Genomic DNA, 17,470 nt, shown 5'->3' with positions numbered 1-17,470 from the left:
TAGTCTAAAATGTTTAGTTTAAGAAATTACCTTTGACTTATACATCAGGATCTATTTTTACTTTCATTGTGGTTTACTGATAGTAGGCTAATAGAGCAATTGGTCTTGAATTCCTAATTAATTTTTTCTTAGGCAAATAGAAATGGGGATTATCTAGTACACAGAATTTGGTAAAAGTCATAAGATAATGCCCTGGATAATGGAAAATCAGCCTGGAATAAGTTCATTTGTTTTGTACATAAGAAGATTATATTTAGTTTTTGACTTATCCCTAATTATATTGATCTTTACAACGTGGAACTACTTATAAAGTTGATGTTTCTATTTTCTCTTTATAATCTGGATTGTGAAGTTTTATTACAGCATCTTCTTATATTTCTGAACTTTGAAAAGTCACTTTGTTTTCTGTGCCATAGTTTTTTAAGTTTTGAAATGATGGAGAATAAACCTATCTCAAAGGTCCTTTCTAGCCTTAGCATTTGATGAGTTAATGAAATGTAATTTATTTCCTTTTTTTCCTAAAGTTTGAATGCCAACAGTATACTTATGATGCAGCATGGAGCATGATAGATTGGATTTATTTTTCAGTGACCTCAAAGTGATCAATTTAAGACATCTATTGGGAAATATGTTAAATAATAAGTTCAATAAGCAACAGAGTCTAGGGATATTCAGAATTGTCCTTCATGTAGTTTATGAAAGTCATTTGGAAAAATGAATAGCTCTTTTTATTCACAGTTAGCATGCTTAGAAGGAAGTAGAATGCACTGATTTAAAATTTCAAAGCTAGAATTCTTGAATTTGAATCCTGGCTCTATCACTTATTAGCAGTGTGACCTTGGACAAATTAATTAACCTCTCTATGTCTAGTTTCTTCATCAGTAAAATGGGAGTAAATATAGAACTTACTATAGAGTTGCTATGAAGATTAAATGAGTTTTTACATGTAAAGACTCTGGAGTATCTAGAATGCTGCAAGATATATGGTACTCATTATTAGCAATTTTATTTTCATATTATTGCATAATATCATATAACTAGAATACATTTTGTTATTTTATTTATAATTCTTAAATATTGAATTTGAGACCATAATTCATGTATGTCCAAAAGATACATTGTGTGTATTTGCTTTTATTATCAATAAATGTTTTATAGCATTTCACTATTATTAATAGAGCAAATATTTTATAACCGTTAAATGTTGCATTATCATTGGGATTCAGTGCAATTTTTGGCACAAAGATTATGTGGTCTGAAGCACATCCATAATGACTAGCAGTGTTTTAAAGAAGTTCTGAGGTTTCAGATACACGTAGCTAATGTAACTGAAGTTGCTCTAATAATAAACTTAACATTTCGTTAGATCCTATATAGATTTTTATCTTTTCTCTATTCTATGTTAATTTTAGTAGAATATTGAATTACAAGGAAAGGCAAAGAAAATAGCAGTGTTGACCTAGAATATTGCTATCAGATAAGAGTCTTTCAGTGATACATTCTTTCCAATGCATTGATTTCTCTGCTTATCTTGATTTTTGTAACTGATTTTTTTTTATGCTTAATTATTCACCATAGGTCTAGAGTCTGTTTTATTAGTTCTTGAATTTTTTATCCAGGAAAATTTTGTGAAACAGTATATATTTTATAAATAATTTGAGAACATTTTTATAGTTTCTTCTCAGAAAATAATTATTGCTACTTTTAGATTTTAATTCCAAACCTTCAATTCAGATAAAATGGCAGTTGTTTTAGAGACCACTTACTTAATCATTATAAAATAATCCTGCTTCCCTTTTTAGGACCAGGGTTCTGATCAAGCAGGAAAGGAGAAAGCAGAAGGTAAAGAAAAAATATTTTTATTGTGTCTCATAGTGTTATAAGAACAGTGATATTTTGGAGCGTTTTTCCAAGGTTAATAAATTCACCTGAGTAAAACTGGAAGACCATTTTAGTTTCTTCATTCTTATAGATAGCTTAATTAGCTACCCATTTTTCTCAGGCACAGAATTATGGAGCATTGTTGATTCTTGTTGTCATCTACTTCCAATATAGCCCAAGTCTGATCACTTCTCACAGTTAGTACTATTAGCCCCCTTATTCACATCATTATCATTTGTTGCCCATGGTACTATAATAACCTTATAACCTATCTCCTACTTTTTAAAAATAATGTTTTTTTAAAAATAATTACATTGATTGTATAACATAGTACATTGATTGTATAACATAGTAAAGTTGAGCATGTATCTTGCAAAAAAGTGGTATATATCCCAAGGAAACTTCCATATGTGCAGCTTGAGATATGTGCATGCTTATTTGGATCTTTGTTGTTGTTGAATAGCATACGAAGAGAGAAGAAGAAAGAGAGGAAGAAGAAGGGCAGGGGACAGGGGAGAGAGAAGGGAGCACCAAATAAATGTCCAGGAGCAATAGAATGGTTAAGCAACTTGTGGTATACCCAAGGTATAGCAGTGAAAATGTATCATCTGCATGTAATTATTGTAGATAAATCACAAAAACAGAATGTTGAGCAAATGAAGAAACTCACAGAAAAATACAAGCAGTGAGATTTCATTTACAAAATGTCCTAAAACAGTAAAAATATGTTCAGAGGTGCAAGTGAAAGTCGATCAGTAGTGTCTGACTCTTTGCAAGCCCGTGGACTGTATAGTCCATGGAATTCTCCAGGCCAGAATGCTGGAGTTGGGTAGCCTTTCCCTTCTCCGGGGGATCTTCCCAACCCAGGGATCGAACCCAGGTCTCCCGCATTGCAGATGGATTCTTTACCAGCTGAGTCACCAGGGAAACCCAAGAATATTGGAGTGGGAAGCCTATCCCTTCCTCCAGTGGATCTTCCTGAGCCAGGAATTGAACTGGGGTCTCCTGCATTGCAGGTAGCTTCTTTACCAACTGAGCTACCAGTGAAGTCTCAGAGGTAGTCAAATTTAAAGAAAAGTTAAGGGAGTGATTGTGATGAAAGTAGGATATTTATTACCTCAGTGAAATGATGCCTTATTGTAAATTTAACCTTTTTTTAAAATTATTACTACTGAGGCTGACTATCTTTTCATTCAGATTTTCTGCTTCATGAGATACATTTCCAGATATTTCTTTCATTTTTCATTTGGGTTGTTTTTTTTTTTTTCTTACTGTATTTTTATATATCTAGGAATTCTTTGTCAGTTATATGTGTACTCAGCTTTTATTTTTACTTTCTGAATGATATCTTTGAAGGAAAGTTCTCACTTTTAATGTCATTGAATTTATCAAAATTTTTTTCTGCTCTTTCTTTTATTCTTTTGTATTCTGTTCTTCACACAATTGTTAGCATGATTTTTTTTTTTTTTTTAGAAAAACACAAGCCAAAATCTATCATTTCCTTAAAAACCTCAATTGCTTTTCATTGCTTTTAGAATAAATCTGATTTAACCATAGCTTGACAATCCCAGGTGGTATAGTGGTAAAGAATCCGCCTGCCAATGCAGGAGATGTGGATTCAATCCCTGGGATGGGAAGAGCCCCTGGAGTAGGAAATGGCGACTCACGTGACCATTATTCTTACCTGAGAAATTTTTTCTTGTCCTTCCATGGACAGAGGAGCCAGGTGGACCACACATGGGGCCACAAAGAGTCAGACATGATTGAGCAGCACGCATGCAACTATAGCCTAAAAGGACCTAAAGGATCTGCATTCTGCCTGCTTCTCTGACCTTACGTTTTACTACTCGCCATGTTGTTCATTGTATTTCAACCACAGTGACTTTATTTCTACCACTCTTCTTCCCTTTCTCTGGAATAGTCTCCCTTGAGATATTTTGTGTCTGGCTTGTCAATATTTGGGTCTCAGCTAAAGTATCTGTTAGATTGACTTTCTCTGATCACTACATCTAAATAGCTCCCCACCCTCCAGTTACTCTTTCTTCAGTATTCCCTTTTATTTATCACTCTTTTCAAAGTCTGGTATTTTCTTATAAATTTATTGATTCTGTTCTCTTCTCACACCCATATTAATATATATTCATAAAAAAGGGATCTTACCACTTTTAATCATTCTGTATCTCCTATGTCTAGAATTGTGTGTAACATAGGCACTTGATACTAAATAATCTATGAATGTAGTCTGTCTCCAGACTATTTTTTAAAAAATTAATGTTAAAACTATTTGCATCATTCTTTTGAACACTTATAAGGAAAGACTCATGGCACTTTCCTAAAGGATTGATCTCTAGTCATGTCACTTTCTTACTCTGAAAATTTCATACCGTCCTTTGTCTCCTCAAGCCTCTCTTCCCCAACCCTGTTCTTTTTTTCCTTCATACTAATTAGATGACCTTGTCTCATATTTCAAAAGAAGTAGAAGCTATCAGATGAAAATTATCTCACATTTCTACCACAAGTAGTATAGGAGGCTGTGAAATTTAGACTCTTTAGGCAAACTGCTAGTTTCATGGTTGACTTTAATTCATGTGTAAACATATAAAGTATGTCACAAGAATATAAAAATATTGTCATTTATTTGATTGCATTATTGCTTTTTATTATTTATGATTCTGCCTGAAACCATATAATTGCTGCAATAACTTTCTATTTATAATTATTTTAGGAATATTTTGAAAAGAAAAGGTTAAAATCAAAAATGAAATTACTGGGAGTTTTATCCCCTGTCAATAATTCTAATGTCAGTTTAGACCTCCTTAACCTGTATATGGTAAATCAGATATCTTGCCAGAGGAAAACATCTGGTAAGTAAACTTTTCTAATACCATTTTTTTAATTTCATTGTGATTATAAGATTTAGTTTTCTAATAAGTGTAATTTTAGAACTCAAAAGGATGTGGAAAGGAAACTTTTAAAACTGAGTTGCCTGCTTAAATAAGATTTGTTAATTTTTGCTTAAAATCTCTTATTCCTTAATCCATTTATTTTTATTTTTAGTTTGTATAAATGTTATATAAAATTAATTTTATAAGGCATGGTTAGACTTATTACAGTGCAGCTGTTTCAGTTATTACATTATTCTGTCTTGGCAGTTAGTTACCAAAGTTCAGCTAAAGAGCAGGAAATAAATGTATTTGTTTTCTTATACTATTTAGAGAATCTGTTTAAAAAGGAAGAGCTGAAAAGATTTTTGTTTCAATGATTAGTTTCCTATCTCACAACTTAAATAATTTCTCAGACATTCTTGGGGTGTTAATTGTAGTAGTCTTAATACTTCAAAATAAAGTTCATTTTGGCTTGCACTTTGATTCTTTAAGTAACTAAAAAAGGTTAATCAGACTATTTTTTTTCTTATCTCAAGGGACCTTTGTCTGATACTTAATTTTTAAAACAAGTGCTAAAATGAGAGCTTAAAAGAGTTCATAAATGATAGATAGAAATTGATTATAGTATCCTTAGTATCCCCTCTTTTCCTTTCTCTGTCATTTTTTGTTTCTCCCTCCACAGAGCAGTTTACACAAGTAAAAAACTTTTACTGTAGTAAAAGTAAATACATAATTCATGGACTTTAGGAATAAAAGTTTTTGTTGTAAATCTGATTTTACTTTCTTCACTTATTTAATACTGTTGTCAACTATACTCACATTTTACATTAGATTTTAATCATCATACAGCTCAAAGTTTGTGCCCTTTTGCCAGCCTCTGCCTATTTCCCCTTCTCTCTCATCCTCAGCCCCTGGAAACCACTTTTCTACTCTGTGTTTCTATGAGTTTGACTTTTTTTTTTTTAAGAGGTTCCTCATGTAAGTGATACCATGCTGTATTTGTCTTTTTCTGTCTGGCTTATTTCACTTAGCATAATATTTTCAAGGTCCATCCGTGTTGTCATAATTAGCAGGACTTTCTTCCTTCTCAAGGCTAAAGACTATTTTGTGTATACCCCACATCTTTGTTTTCCATTCATCCATTGATAGACACTTAGGTTGTTTCCATATCTCGGTTATTATGAATAATATACTTCAGTGAACATGAGAGTGCAGATTTGTCTTCAAGATCCTTTTTCGTTTCTTTTGGATATATATCCAGAAGGGGTATTGCTGAATCTTGTGTTAGTCTACTTTTAATTTTTTGAGGAATGGCCATTCTGTTCTCCATAGGAGCTGAACCAATTTACATTTCCACCAACAGTGCACAAGTGTTTCCTTTTCTCCATATTCTTGTCAGCACTTGTTATCTCTTGTCTTCTTGATAATTCCTTCTGACAGGTTTGAGAAGATGTCTTATTGTGGTTTTGCTTTGGATTTTTCTGATGATTAGTGATATTGAGTATCCCTTGCCATTTGTATATCTTTTTTGGAAAAATTTCTATTCAAGTCCTCTGCCCATATTTAAATTAGTTGTTTTTTTTTTTTTTGCTAATGAGTTATGTGAATTCTTTGTATATTGTGTATATTAACCCCTTATCAGATATGTGATTTGCAGATACTTTCTCCCGTTCCTTAGGTTGTCTTTTCATTTTGTTAATGGTTTCTTCTGCTATGCAGCAGCTTTTTAGTTTAATGTAGTCTCACTTGTTTATTTTTGCTTTAGTTGCCTTTGTTTTGATGTCAAATGCAAAAAATGACCAAAATGGAGGACAAAGAGCTTACCCTTTATGTTTGCTATATTTTCTTTTAAGAGTTCTATAATTTTGAGTCATACGGTTTTTACTTTTTTTTTCCTTGGACCATGTGCAGCATGCAGGATCTTAGTTCCTCAACCAGGGAACATCATTATCTCAAAGACAGAGGGACACTGAGAGGAATCTGAGTGAACAGGACTGCTCTTTTCCCCAATTTGCTATACACTGTGCTCATACTCCTTTTTTGTCCTATCACATTTTCCATAACTTCCATTCTTCATCAGACCTAACGTAAAAATACTCAGGTTTAAACACTTCTTTGGGTCTTCATTTTCTTATGAAGTTTTCTGTGTAAAACTCATTAAATAAGTTTGTATGCTTTCATCTTGTTAATCCATTTTTTGTCACAGGAGCCCCAGTTGGGAGTTTAGAAGGGTAGAGGATAGAGGTATTTTTACTCTTCTTTAAAACAAGATTTTATAAATAAGGTTCAACTAACAGACATTCAAATAATGTTATGAACTGAATGTTTGTGTCCTCCCCTCCCCCCCCCCCGCCCCCCACCGCCCCGTTCAAATTCATGTATTGAAATTCCAACTTGTAATGGTTCAGGAGGGACTTTTAGGAGCCCATTAGGTCATGAGGGTGGAACTCTCATGAATACAATTGTACCCTTATTAAAGAAATATCAACAACCTCAGATATGCAGATGATACCACTCTAATGGTAGAAAGTGAAGAGGAACTAAAGATTCTCTTGATGAGGGTGAAAGAGGAGAGTGTAAAAAATAAATGAAAAAATAAATAAATAAATAAAAATAATAAAAAAATAAAAAAGAAAAAAAAAGCTGACTTAAACCTCAACATTCTAAAAATGAAGATCATGGCATCCAGTTCTATCACTGCATGGTGAATAGAAGGGCAGAAAGTAGATGTAGTGACAGATTTTCTTTTCTTGGGCTCCGAAATCACTGTGGACAGTGACTGCAGTCATGAAATTAAAAGACAACTTGCTTCTTGGAAGGAAAGCTATGAGATGCCTAGACAGCATATTAAAAAGCAGAGGTGTCACTTTGCTGACAAAGGTATGTATATAGTCAAAGCTATGGTTTTTTCAGTAGTCATGTGCTGATGTGAGAGCTGGATGTAAAGAGTGCTGAGTGCCAGAGAATTGATACATTCAAATAAGTCAATCCTAAAGGAAATCAACCCTGACTATTCATTGGAAGGACTGATGTTGAAGCTGAAGCTCCAATACTTTGGGAAGAACCAAGTCATTGGAAAAGACACTGATGCTGGGAAAGATTGAGGGCAAAAGGAGAAAAAGGCAACAGAGGAAGAGATGATTAGATAGCATCACTGACTTAATGGACATGAATCTGAGCAAGTCTCAGATAGTGAAGGACAGAGAAGCTTGGCATGCTGCAGTCCATGGGGTTGCAAAGAGATGAACACAACTTAGTGACTGAGCAACAACAACAGCGAAACCCGAGAGCTCTTTCTCCCTTTCTACCATCTGAGAGCACAGTGAGAAGATGGTTGCCTGAGAAACAGGAAGCAGGCCCTCAATAGACACCAAATTTGCAGCACCTTGATCTTGGACATCCCGGCCTCCAGACTGGGAAATAAATTTCTGTTCATAATCCACCCAGTCTATGGCATCCAGTTACAGCAGCATTGAAAGGACCAAGGTACTTAACTAAAAGGAAGGTCAGTGGTGAAGCTGGGCTTCAGAAACTGCTTGAATCAGAGGCTTTGAATTCAATCAAGATTCTTTCTCACTTCAGATATTAGCTTCATTCTCTCAGACTGCTTTCATCATTGGGACTTAAAACATTACCTTAAAAAACTAACATTGCTCATCTCTCCTAGTTTTGCCATTAGAGAAATACTGAGAGATGTTTCACTGGTCCTGAACTTTTGAAAATTCCACTGAAGGATTTTGCCTTATCCCAGGTCTTAGCACTGGAACAGTTACTCCTGACCAGAGGGAACAGTTCTTAATTCTTCTTGGGTTAGATGTCTACCCCTTCACCAATTATTTTTACCGAACAGCAGGGTTTTATAAAATGGTGTAAAGTCTCCACTAGAACTGTATAGTTGATGCATGTGTAAACAGCATTTCCCAGAAAAGAAAAGTTGTTACAGATACTGAACAGACAAAACAGAGACTTCTTCTATAAAGAGAGACAGAGATTCTGCTTCTGTGAATTTTAAAAATCTAGTGAGGGAAATAGAGTTAATCAAGAACAACAAAGGATGGTAAGTGTTATAATAGAGAACCTATATAATGCTATGATAATGTGTAAGACAACATCTGATATGGTCTGGGTGTCAAGGAAGTATTAAAGGAAGAAAAAAGTAGAAGGGATTTAGTAGAACCCCTTTCAAGAGGAGTATATAAGGTGGTAAAGTAAAAAGAATGATTCAAAATATCTGAGATAGTATTGTAATGACGTCTAGCATGTATAGAATACAGGTGGTTTCAGTAAATTTCTAAAATGTGCATTTATTTAATGAACATAGTATATCAAATGATGCTTTAAAAAGATTTTATTTTTCTTATAATTTTTTATAATTATATTTTTTTTCATTCTAGAAACTGTGAGAAAACCAATGCACGTGAATATGAATAAAGACATAAAAATGCCTTTAAGAAAGCGTGATATAGAACTTCCAATGTCACCTAACTGTGTACCATCTAACCTCTGCATTGATGATACAGAAAACAAGTAGGTTTTAGCTAGGTTATATTAATGTATCTATCTGATGTATATGTTACATTAATATATAATATAGCATCATATGTTATTATATATTATTTAAATGGCCATTATTGTTTTACCGTTTTATTCACTGGAAGATATACAGAGGATTTATTCTTCTATAATAGCTCCAGTTTTTGTTTGTTCAGCTGTTATAATATCATTAAACTATTAAGACATTTATCAAATGACCAAATGTCCATACTAAGTTTTTTGTACACATAGTTTGACTTTCTTTTTCATAAAATATCTCTCTTTTAACAATATAATTTTTAGAAAACTCAATATTATGATCTGAAATGAATAGAGTTACTTAGAGTTCCATATGTTTTCATGTATTTGTATATAACAGTGTGAATTTTAAATAGATATATAAAGATGGCCAATTTTATTGCCAGCTATATTTTTAATCTTAAAATTTTATTTTTGTTAGTGTATACTGTCAAACACTAGACACCAAGGAAGAACTTGAGCCAGTTCAGGTGAGGTTTTTTAAATTAAATTTTATTATTTTGATAGTTGTGATATACCAACAAATGATATAAATTTTTCAAATACTGGAAAAACTTACTATTTATAATTATTCTTTTCCAAGTTTTTAATATAAGGAACCTGCACCTTAATATTTTGACCGGTTGCTTATGAGAAACATTTTGGAGTTCTGATAGGTAGATGAGGCCTATGTGTGTGTAACATTTGTTTCTGCTTGTTACTGACAAGCTGTAAAGGATAGGTCATTTGGAGATTCCTCTTTTTGGTTCATGTGATCATTAGTAATTCATCTCTTCACACAGTGATCAGATTGTTTGATTTCATATGAAACTATTATTTTCGATAGTCTTGTTGATCCTAGGATTATTTTTCAAAGTATTGCAAATGATTAATTTTTTTAGCAAATTTTAATTTTTAAAAATTTTGTTTACTTATTTTTTGATTGAAGTATAGCTGATTTACAATGTTGTGTTGTTTCAGGTATACAGTATAGTGGCTTAATTATATATATATATTGAAATTTTTTCCATTATTATTGTTCAGTAGCTCAGTTGTCTCCAACTCTTTGTGATCCCACGGACTGCAGCACACCAGGCTTCCCTCTCCTTCACTATCTCCCAGAGTTTGCTCAAACTCTCGTCCATTGTGTCAGTAGTGCCATCCAACCAAGCATCTTTTAATTTCATGGCTGCAGTCACTGTCTACAGTGATTTTAGAGCTCAAGAAAAGGAAGTCCGTCACTGTTTCCAATTTTTTCCCATCTATTTGGCATGAAGTGATGGCATTAGTTTTTTGAATGTTTTTCTTTATAGTTTATTACAAAATACATATTTTAAAGTATTTGTTTATATACTTATTTGGAAGCATCAGCTCCTACCTGCCGCACGCAGGATCTTCACTGAGCCACATGGACCCTTTGTTGAGGCCGTGGACTCTAGTTGTGGCGTGTGTGTCTGCATATGGGCTCTGGAGCACGTGCTCTCAGTAGCAGCAGCATGCAGGGTTAGTTGCTCCACAGCCGATGCGACCTTAGTCCCTGGACCAGGGATCAGAGCCATATCTCCTACATTGCAAGGTGGATTCTTAACCCCTGGACCACCAAGGAAGTTCCAGTTATTACAAAGTATTGAGTATAGTTCTCTGGGCTATCCAGTAGGTTCTTATTGGTTATTCTCTTTGTATATAGTAGTGCCTGGGTGCTCAGTCACTCAGTCATGTCCGTCTGATTCTTTGTGACCCACATGGACTGTAGCCCACCAGGCTCCTTTGCCCATGGAATTTTCCAGGCAAGAATACTGGAGTGGGATCCTCCTCCAGGGGATCTTTCCGACCCAGGGATCGAACCCGTGTTTCCTGTGGCTCCTGCATTAGCAGCTATATTCTTTACCACTGAGCCACTTGGGAAGCATGTAGTAGTGTGTATATGTTAATCCCAACTTCCTAATTTATCCCTCCCCACTTTTGACTTTGGTAACTGTAAGTTTGTTTTCTATGTCTGTGGGTCTATTTCTGTTTTGTAGATAAGTTCATTTGTATCTATTTTTTTAGATTCCATTTATAAGTGATATCCTGTGACATTTGTCTGTCTCTGTCTGGATTACTTCTCTTAATATGGTTATCTCTAGATCTATCCATGTTGCTGCAAATGGCATTATTTTGTTCTTTTTTATAACTGAGTAAATATATATATATATCACATATTCTTTATCCATTCATCTGTTCGTGGACATTTAGGTTGCTTCCATGTCTTGACCATTGTAAATAGTGCTGTGATGAACATTGGGATGCATGTATCTTTTCAAATTATGGTTTGCTTCAGATATATGCCCAGGAGTGGGATTTCAGGAGCATATGATAGCTCTATTTTTAGTTTTTAAGGAACCTTCATACTATACTCCAAAGTGAATCTGTAAATTGCCTTGGGTAGGGAGTCATTTTAACAACATTAATTCTTCCGGTTCAGGAACATGGTATATCTTTCCATCCGTTTGTGTCATCTTCAGTTTTTTTCATCAGTGTCTTACCATTTTCAGAGTATAGATCTTTTGCCTCCTTAGACAGGTCTCTTTCTAGATATTTTCTTCTTTGTGATGTGATGGTAAGTGAAATTGTTTCCGTAATTTCTCTTTCTGATCTTCCATTGTGAGTGTATGGAAATGCAATAGATTTCTCTGTGTTAATTTTGTATCCTGCAACTTTATCACATTCACTGATGTGCTCTAGAAGTTTTCTGGTAGCATCTTTAGGGTTTTCTGTGTATGAAAGTAAAAATCTCTCAGTCATGTCCGACTCTATGCGACCCCATGGACTATACAGTCCATGTAATTCTCCTGGCGGAATACTGGAGTGGGTAGCTGTTCCCTTCTCCAGGGGTTTTTCCCAACCCAGGGATCAAACCCAGGTCTCCCACACTGTGGGTGAATTTTTTTACCAGCTGAGCTACCAGGGAAACAAATATAGTGTCATGTCATCTGCAGATGGTGACAGTTTTACCTCTTCTTTTCCAATTTGATTTTTTTTTTAATTTCTCTTTCTTTTTTGACTGCTATGGCCAGGACTTCTAAAACTGCACTAGCAAAAGTGTGGACATCCTTGTCTTATTCCTGATCTTAGAGGAAATGGGTTGAGTATGATGTTTACTGTGGGTTTGTCATATATGGTCTGTATTACGTTGAGATATGTTCCCTCTAGTCCCACTTTCTGGAGAGTTTTTATCATAAATGGATGTTGAATTTTATCAAAAACTTTTTCTGTATTTATTGAGATGGTCGTATGATTTTTATTCTTCAGTTTGTGAATGTGGTATTTTACACTGATTAATTTGTGGATATTGAAAAATCTTTGTATCACTGGGGTAAATACTACTTGATCATGGCAGTGTTTGACTCTGCATCCCATGAATTGCAGCATGCCATGCTTCCCTGTCCTTCAGTATTTCCCGGAGTTTGCTCAAACTCATGTCCACTGAGATTGTGATGCCATCCAACCATCTCATCCCCTGTCACCCCCTTCTCCTCCTGCCTTCAATCTTCCCTAGCATCAGAGTCTTTTCAGTCAGTTCTTTGCATCAGGTGGCTAACGTATTGAAGCTTCGGCTTCAGCAGCAGTCCTTCCAATGAATAGTCAGGGTTCATTTCCTTTAGGATTGACTGGTTTGATCTTTCAGTCCAAAGGACTCTCAAGAGTCTTCTCCAGGACCACAGTTCAAAAGCATCAATTCTTCAGCACTCAGCCTTCTTTATGGTCCAGCTCTCACATCCATACATGACTACTGGTATATGATTCTTTTAATGAATTGTTGGATTCAGTTTGCTAATATTCTGTTGAGGATTTTTCATCAGTGATATTGGCCTGTAATTTTCTTTTGGGGAGTACCTTTGTCTGTGTTCTGTATTAGGGTGATGGTGGCTTCATACCATGAGTTTGGAAGTGTACCTTTCTCTGCAGTTTTTGAAATAGTTTTAGAAAGATAGATGTTAACTTTTCTCCCAATGTTTGGTAAAATCCATGTGTTAAGTCATGTGGTCCTGGACTTTTGTTTGTTGAAAGTTTTAAAGTTACAGTTTCAATTTCAGTACTTAAAATTGGCCTGTCATATTTTCTATTTCTTCCTTGTTCATTCTTGAGAGATTGTACCTTTTTAAGGATTTATAAACCTGGGTCTCCTGCTTTGTAGGCAAATTCTTTACCATCTGAACCACCAGGAAAACCCAGCAGTCTCTTGTGGTCCTTTGTATTTCGGTGGTGTTGGTTGTAACTTCTTTTTCATTGCTAATTTTATTGATTTGGGGCTTCCCTGGTGGCTCAAACAGTAAAGAGTCTGCCTACAGACCCTGATTCGATTCCTGGATCAGTAAGATCCCCTGAAGAAGGGAGTGGCTAGCCACTCCAGTATGCTTGCCTGGAGAATTCTATGGACAGAGTAGTCTGACGAGCTACAGTCCATGAGGTCACAGAGTCAAACACAGATGAGTGACTAACACTTTCACTTTATTGATTTGGACCCTTTCGCTTTTTTTCTTGATGACTCTGAGTAAGGTTTATCAATTTTATCTTTTCAAATAACTAACTTTTAATTTTTTGATTTTCTGTTGTTTTTTAGTGTCTACTTCATTTATTTTCTTCTCTGAGACTTATGAATTCTTCTACTAATTTTGGGTTTTGCTTATTCTTCTCTCTCTAGTTGCTTTAGGTATAAGATTAGATTGTTCATTTGAGATTTTCCTTGTTTCATGATGTAAACTTATATCACTGTAAACTTCCTTCTTAGAGCTACTTTTAGAGAATAAAATTGCGTTCAATTAGAAAATGAACAGATTGTGGTTAAAGTTTGAAATATTAAGATCTAAGGCTATCGTAATGTTTACCCTTTCTTTTCCTTAAATTGCTGAAGTTAACGACAGAAAGGTAAAAACAGTGATATAAAATCCTTGAAAATCTTGTCAGCTGTGCTGTGCATTAATGAAACTGAGGTTTTCCCTTTTTGGGTGTCATGTAGTAGAATGGAACTTGAGGTACCGTGTAGAGAACCAAGAGTGATAAAGTCCAGTGAGAAGGAGCTCTTCAGTATAATCTTAGCTGATAAACTGTCTGGTCTTAATGAGTCTTGTCAGTTGCTGATTGACTTGCCTTTCTTTCCTTGGAACTTTCTCTGCATTTCATGACCTTTTTTGCTTCTATTTTTCACTTTTCTCATCTCTCGTTTATCTATTTTGGCAAATCAAATGATTGTGTCTTTCCTGTAGTTATCACAAGTCATGGGCTCATATAGAATGTTTTAACCTCAGTTCAACAGAATAGAAAACTGCATTTTCACTCCATTATCTTTTTCAGCAGAAGTATCTTCCAGTGGAAATACTACAAAACAAAATTTCATTCCCAGAATAGCACCTAGTCTTCAGAAAGTTGCATATAAAAAGAGGCAGGATGAATAAGTGTCTTTGAATCGAAGGTTCTTAGCATTTTAATCCCATTATATTTTATGATATGTTCTTTTCTTATTTATAAATTCTAAAATATTAGTTGTAACTTGCTGTAGATATAGTCACAATAGGATATAAATTAGGTATAAAATTCCTCTTAGGTCAAAAACTTAATTTTCTGCACTGAAGGAGATTATGAATTCAAAAACTGAAATGTTTAAAAATCTTTGAAAAAATCATTTTTTTAGTAAAATTGATAGTGAAACTGAAAGCCGTTCAGTGTGTTACATAATAGTATGATGATTATAATCACAGTAAATAAATAGTTGGTGATGTCATGGTGGCCCAGTAAATGTGTTATAGAAAGCATCCTGTGAATAGCAATATATAACCTCAGTGATATTATAGTAGCCTATTAAGTATGAATTGTGATGACTTGATTCTTTTCATGATTTGACAGATGCCAACTGGTTAAATGCATTTCAATTATAATTACACAAATATGTAGAGATGTGTAATGCTAAAATGTTTAATTATTTTATGCGCTAAGGTTAAGAATACTAAAAACTCAAAATTTGAAATTCTGAAATACATCTTCCATAGAAAATGCCAAGAAGTGATTTCCTATTAAATTTGCATAGATTTTAAAAATGAAATTATTAAAGATTACTGTGTGTGTGCTTGTGCTTAGTCAGTCGTGTCTGACTTTTCGTGACCCCATGGACTGTAGCCCGCCACGCTTCTCTGCCCATGGTATTTTTCAGGCAAAAATACTGGAGTGGTTTGCCATTTCATCCTCTAGGGGATCTTCCTGACCAGAGATTGAACCTGTGTCTCTTGTGTCTCCTGCATTCCTGGCAGATTCTCTACCTGCTGAGCCATCAGGGATTATTGTATTAATATATAATGATAGTGAGGAAAATTGTTATATAAATGCTGTGTCTTATTAGCAGGAATATTTATTTTGAATTCCTCCCAATTTTAGCATGCAGTGGTTTATGCCATATTTGTGTATTATTTATAAATTAATTTATAATTATAAATTTATTAGTTATAGTTATGCTATTTTATAGCTATATAATATATATCATGATTCATTTTTATTAAAGTATGTTTTCTGTTTTTCAGAAAAGAAAGATTGAAGTACTGATATTATGTTTCAATGATATGTGTTAGCCTTATTAATTTAAGAACCCAGTAATTTTTGAAGGATGCAGTGAAAAATACTCAATTATCCTTTCGGTTTGTAATTTACAAGACTAAAACTTGCATCCTAGATCTGCTTAAAACTCATGCTTATTTTTTAAAATAATTTATAGGCTAGAGAATGAAATGCTCTGTAATGTAAATATAATCTCCTACTTATAGATTATAGATTAGTGATTGTCTGCAAAAGGATAAATAATGCTATACTTAATAGAGCAGAAGACAGCAACAAGAGTCTTTTGTACCTGTCCAAGTCATATTGTCATATTGTGAAGTTTTAGTGAAGTATTTAATAGTTTATTTGGAGGGATTTGAAGAAAAGTGAGAAGAACTGAAATGAAATTATAAGATACAAAGGAAAGTTAATTGAAAAAAAAGGTTAGACAAAATTTGGTCTGGGACTCACTTCTCACTGCCCTGGAGAAGTTAATATTTGAGCCAATATATAATATTCCTTCTCTTTTGATGTGTTTGTGTGTCACTCGCTCTGAGGAATGAATTTGTCTTTGTGCCTTTGTCACTCTCTGAAACTGAGATGTGAGAGGTATTATCAGACTTTATTTTCGACTTTCCCTTACTTTACACCTTTATATTTTTTTGAAGCCTTTCAGTATCTCTTTTTGTCTCCTTCTCTTTTTTTATCTATTTCTGTCATTGATTTTCTATGGACTTATGAACCATGAACTCTATGTTTCATGGTTTACAGATAAATAAATAAATACTGCAAATGTAAATTATTACTGCTGGATAGATTAATGTTGAGTCAATAAAATAGCTTATGATACTTTCCACATTAATAAATGGATTATTTCAATTGCTTTTCTCAATAGCCTTCCAATCCTTTCTGCATTTTGCACTCAATGATATTGATATTCAGAAATATTAAAGTAGCAGTCTAAAATTTTACTCAGTAGATGGAAAAACTGAGTTAAGTACAGCTTTTTTCTTGGGAGAGGTTATGTGATTTCTGTGAGAGAAATTTAACTTTTATTTACTCAAGATCCTGGTGTTCTGGGTATTTTTTAACCAGTGAAAAAATATTTAGCTCACCGTAGTATCAACCATATTATTTTAATAATCACTCAAGTACTGATATGCTTTCATTGTTAGAAACTATTTTATTTTCAACTAGAATGCAATTATTTCCTTTTAGATTAAAATAATACATTTTTTGAATATATGTGTATTAACTTAAATGGCATTTTATGGTAAATAATTTAAATTGTGTATCTGTACATTACCATTTTGGCAGCTGTTCCTTTCTTTTTCAGCTCAGTAATGTTAATTATTCTCATTCCTTGGTTTCTAAATTAAATGACAATCAAGATACTTTCAATCCATCATGTGAAACAGCACAATCTGGACCATTATTTGAAAGATTAAACAGGTAAGCAAAGATGTTGAACGTAATAACCTTTAGCATTTATTTCTTAAATTATTAATTTGCTTTTAACAGACACAACTATTTTTAGTTAGAGATGTAAACAGACCTAAATATTACTGCTAGAAAAAAACCACTATCAA

The 17,470-nt window shown here is 33.8% G+C and overlaps 1 protein-coding gene across 1 annotated transcript in view; it reads left to right on the top strand.

Moving 5' to 3' along the window:
• The window catches only part of REDIC1 (regulator of DNA class I crossover intermediates 1), a 77,957-nt gene that overhangs the window by 14,283 nt on the left and 46,204 nt on the right, over positions 1–17,470 (top strand). The window contains 6 exon segments of the mRNA XM_065935090.1: positions 1,803–1,842; positions 4,607–4,745; positions 9,161–9,293; positions 9,760–9,808; positions 14,564–14,752; positions 17,218–17,333. Of these exon segments, the coding sequence (XP_065791162.1) occupies positions 1,803–1,842; positions 4,607–4,745; positions 9,161–9,293; positions 9,760–9,808; positions 14,564–14,752; positions 17,218–17,333 (666 nt within the window).

The sequence above is a fragment of the Muntiacus reevesi genome, chromosome 4 (genome assembly GCF_963930625.1).
Source record: "Muntiacus reevesi chromosome 4, mMunRee1.1, whole genome shotgun sequence".
Lineage (NCBI taxonomy): Eukaryota > Metazoa > Chordata > Mammalia > Artiodactyla > Cervidae > Muntiacus > Muntiacus reevesi.
The sequence above is the reverse complement of the archived record's forward strand: the minus strand, read 5'-3'. Positions and strand labels throughout refer to the sequence as shown.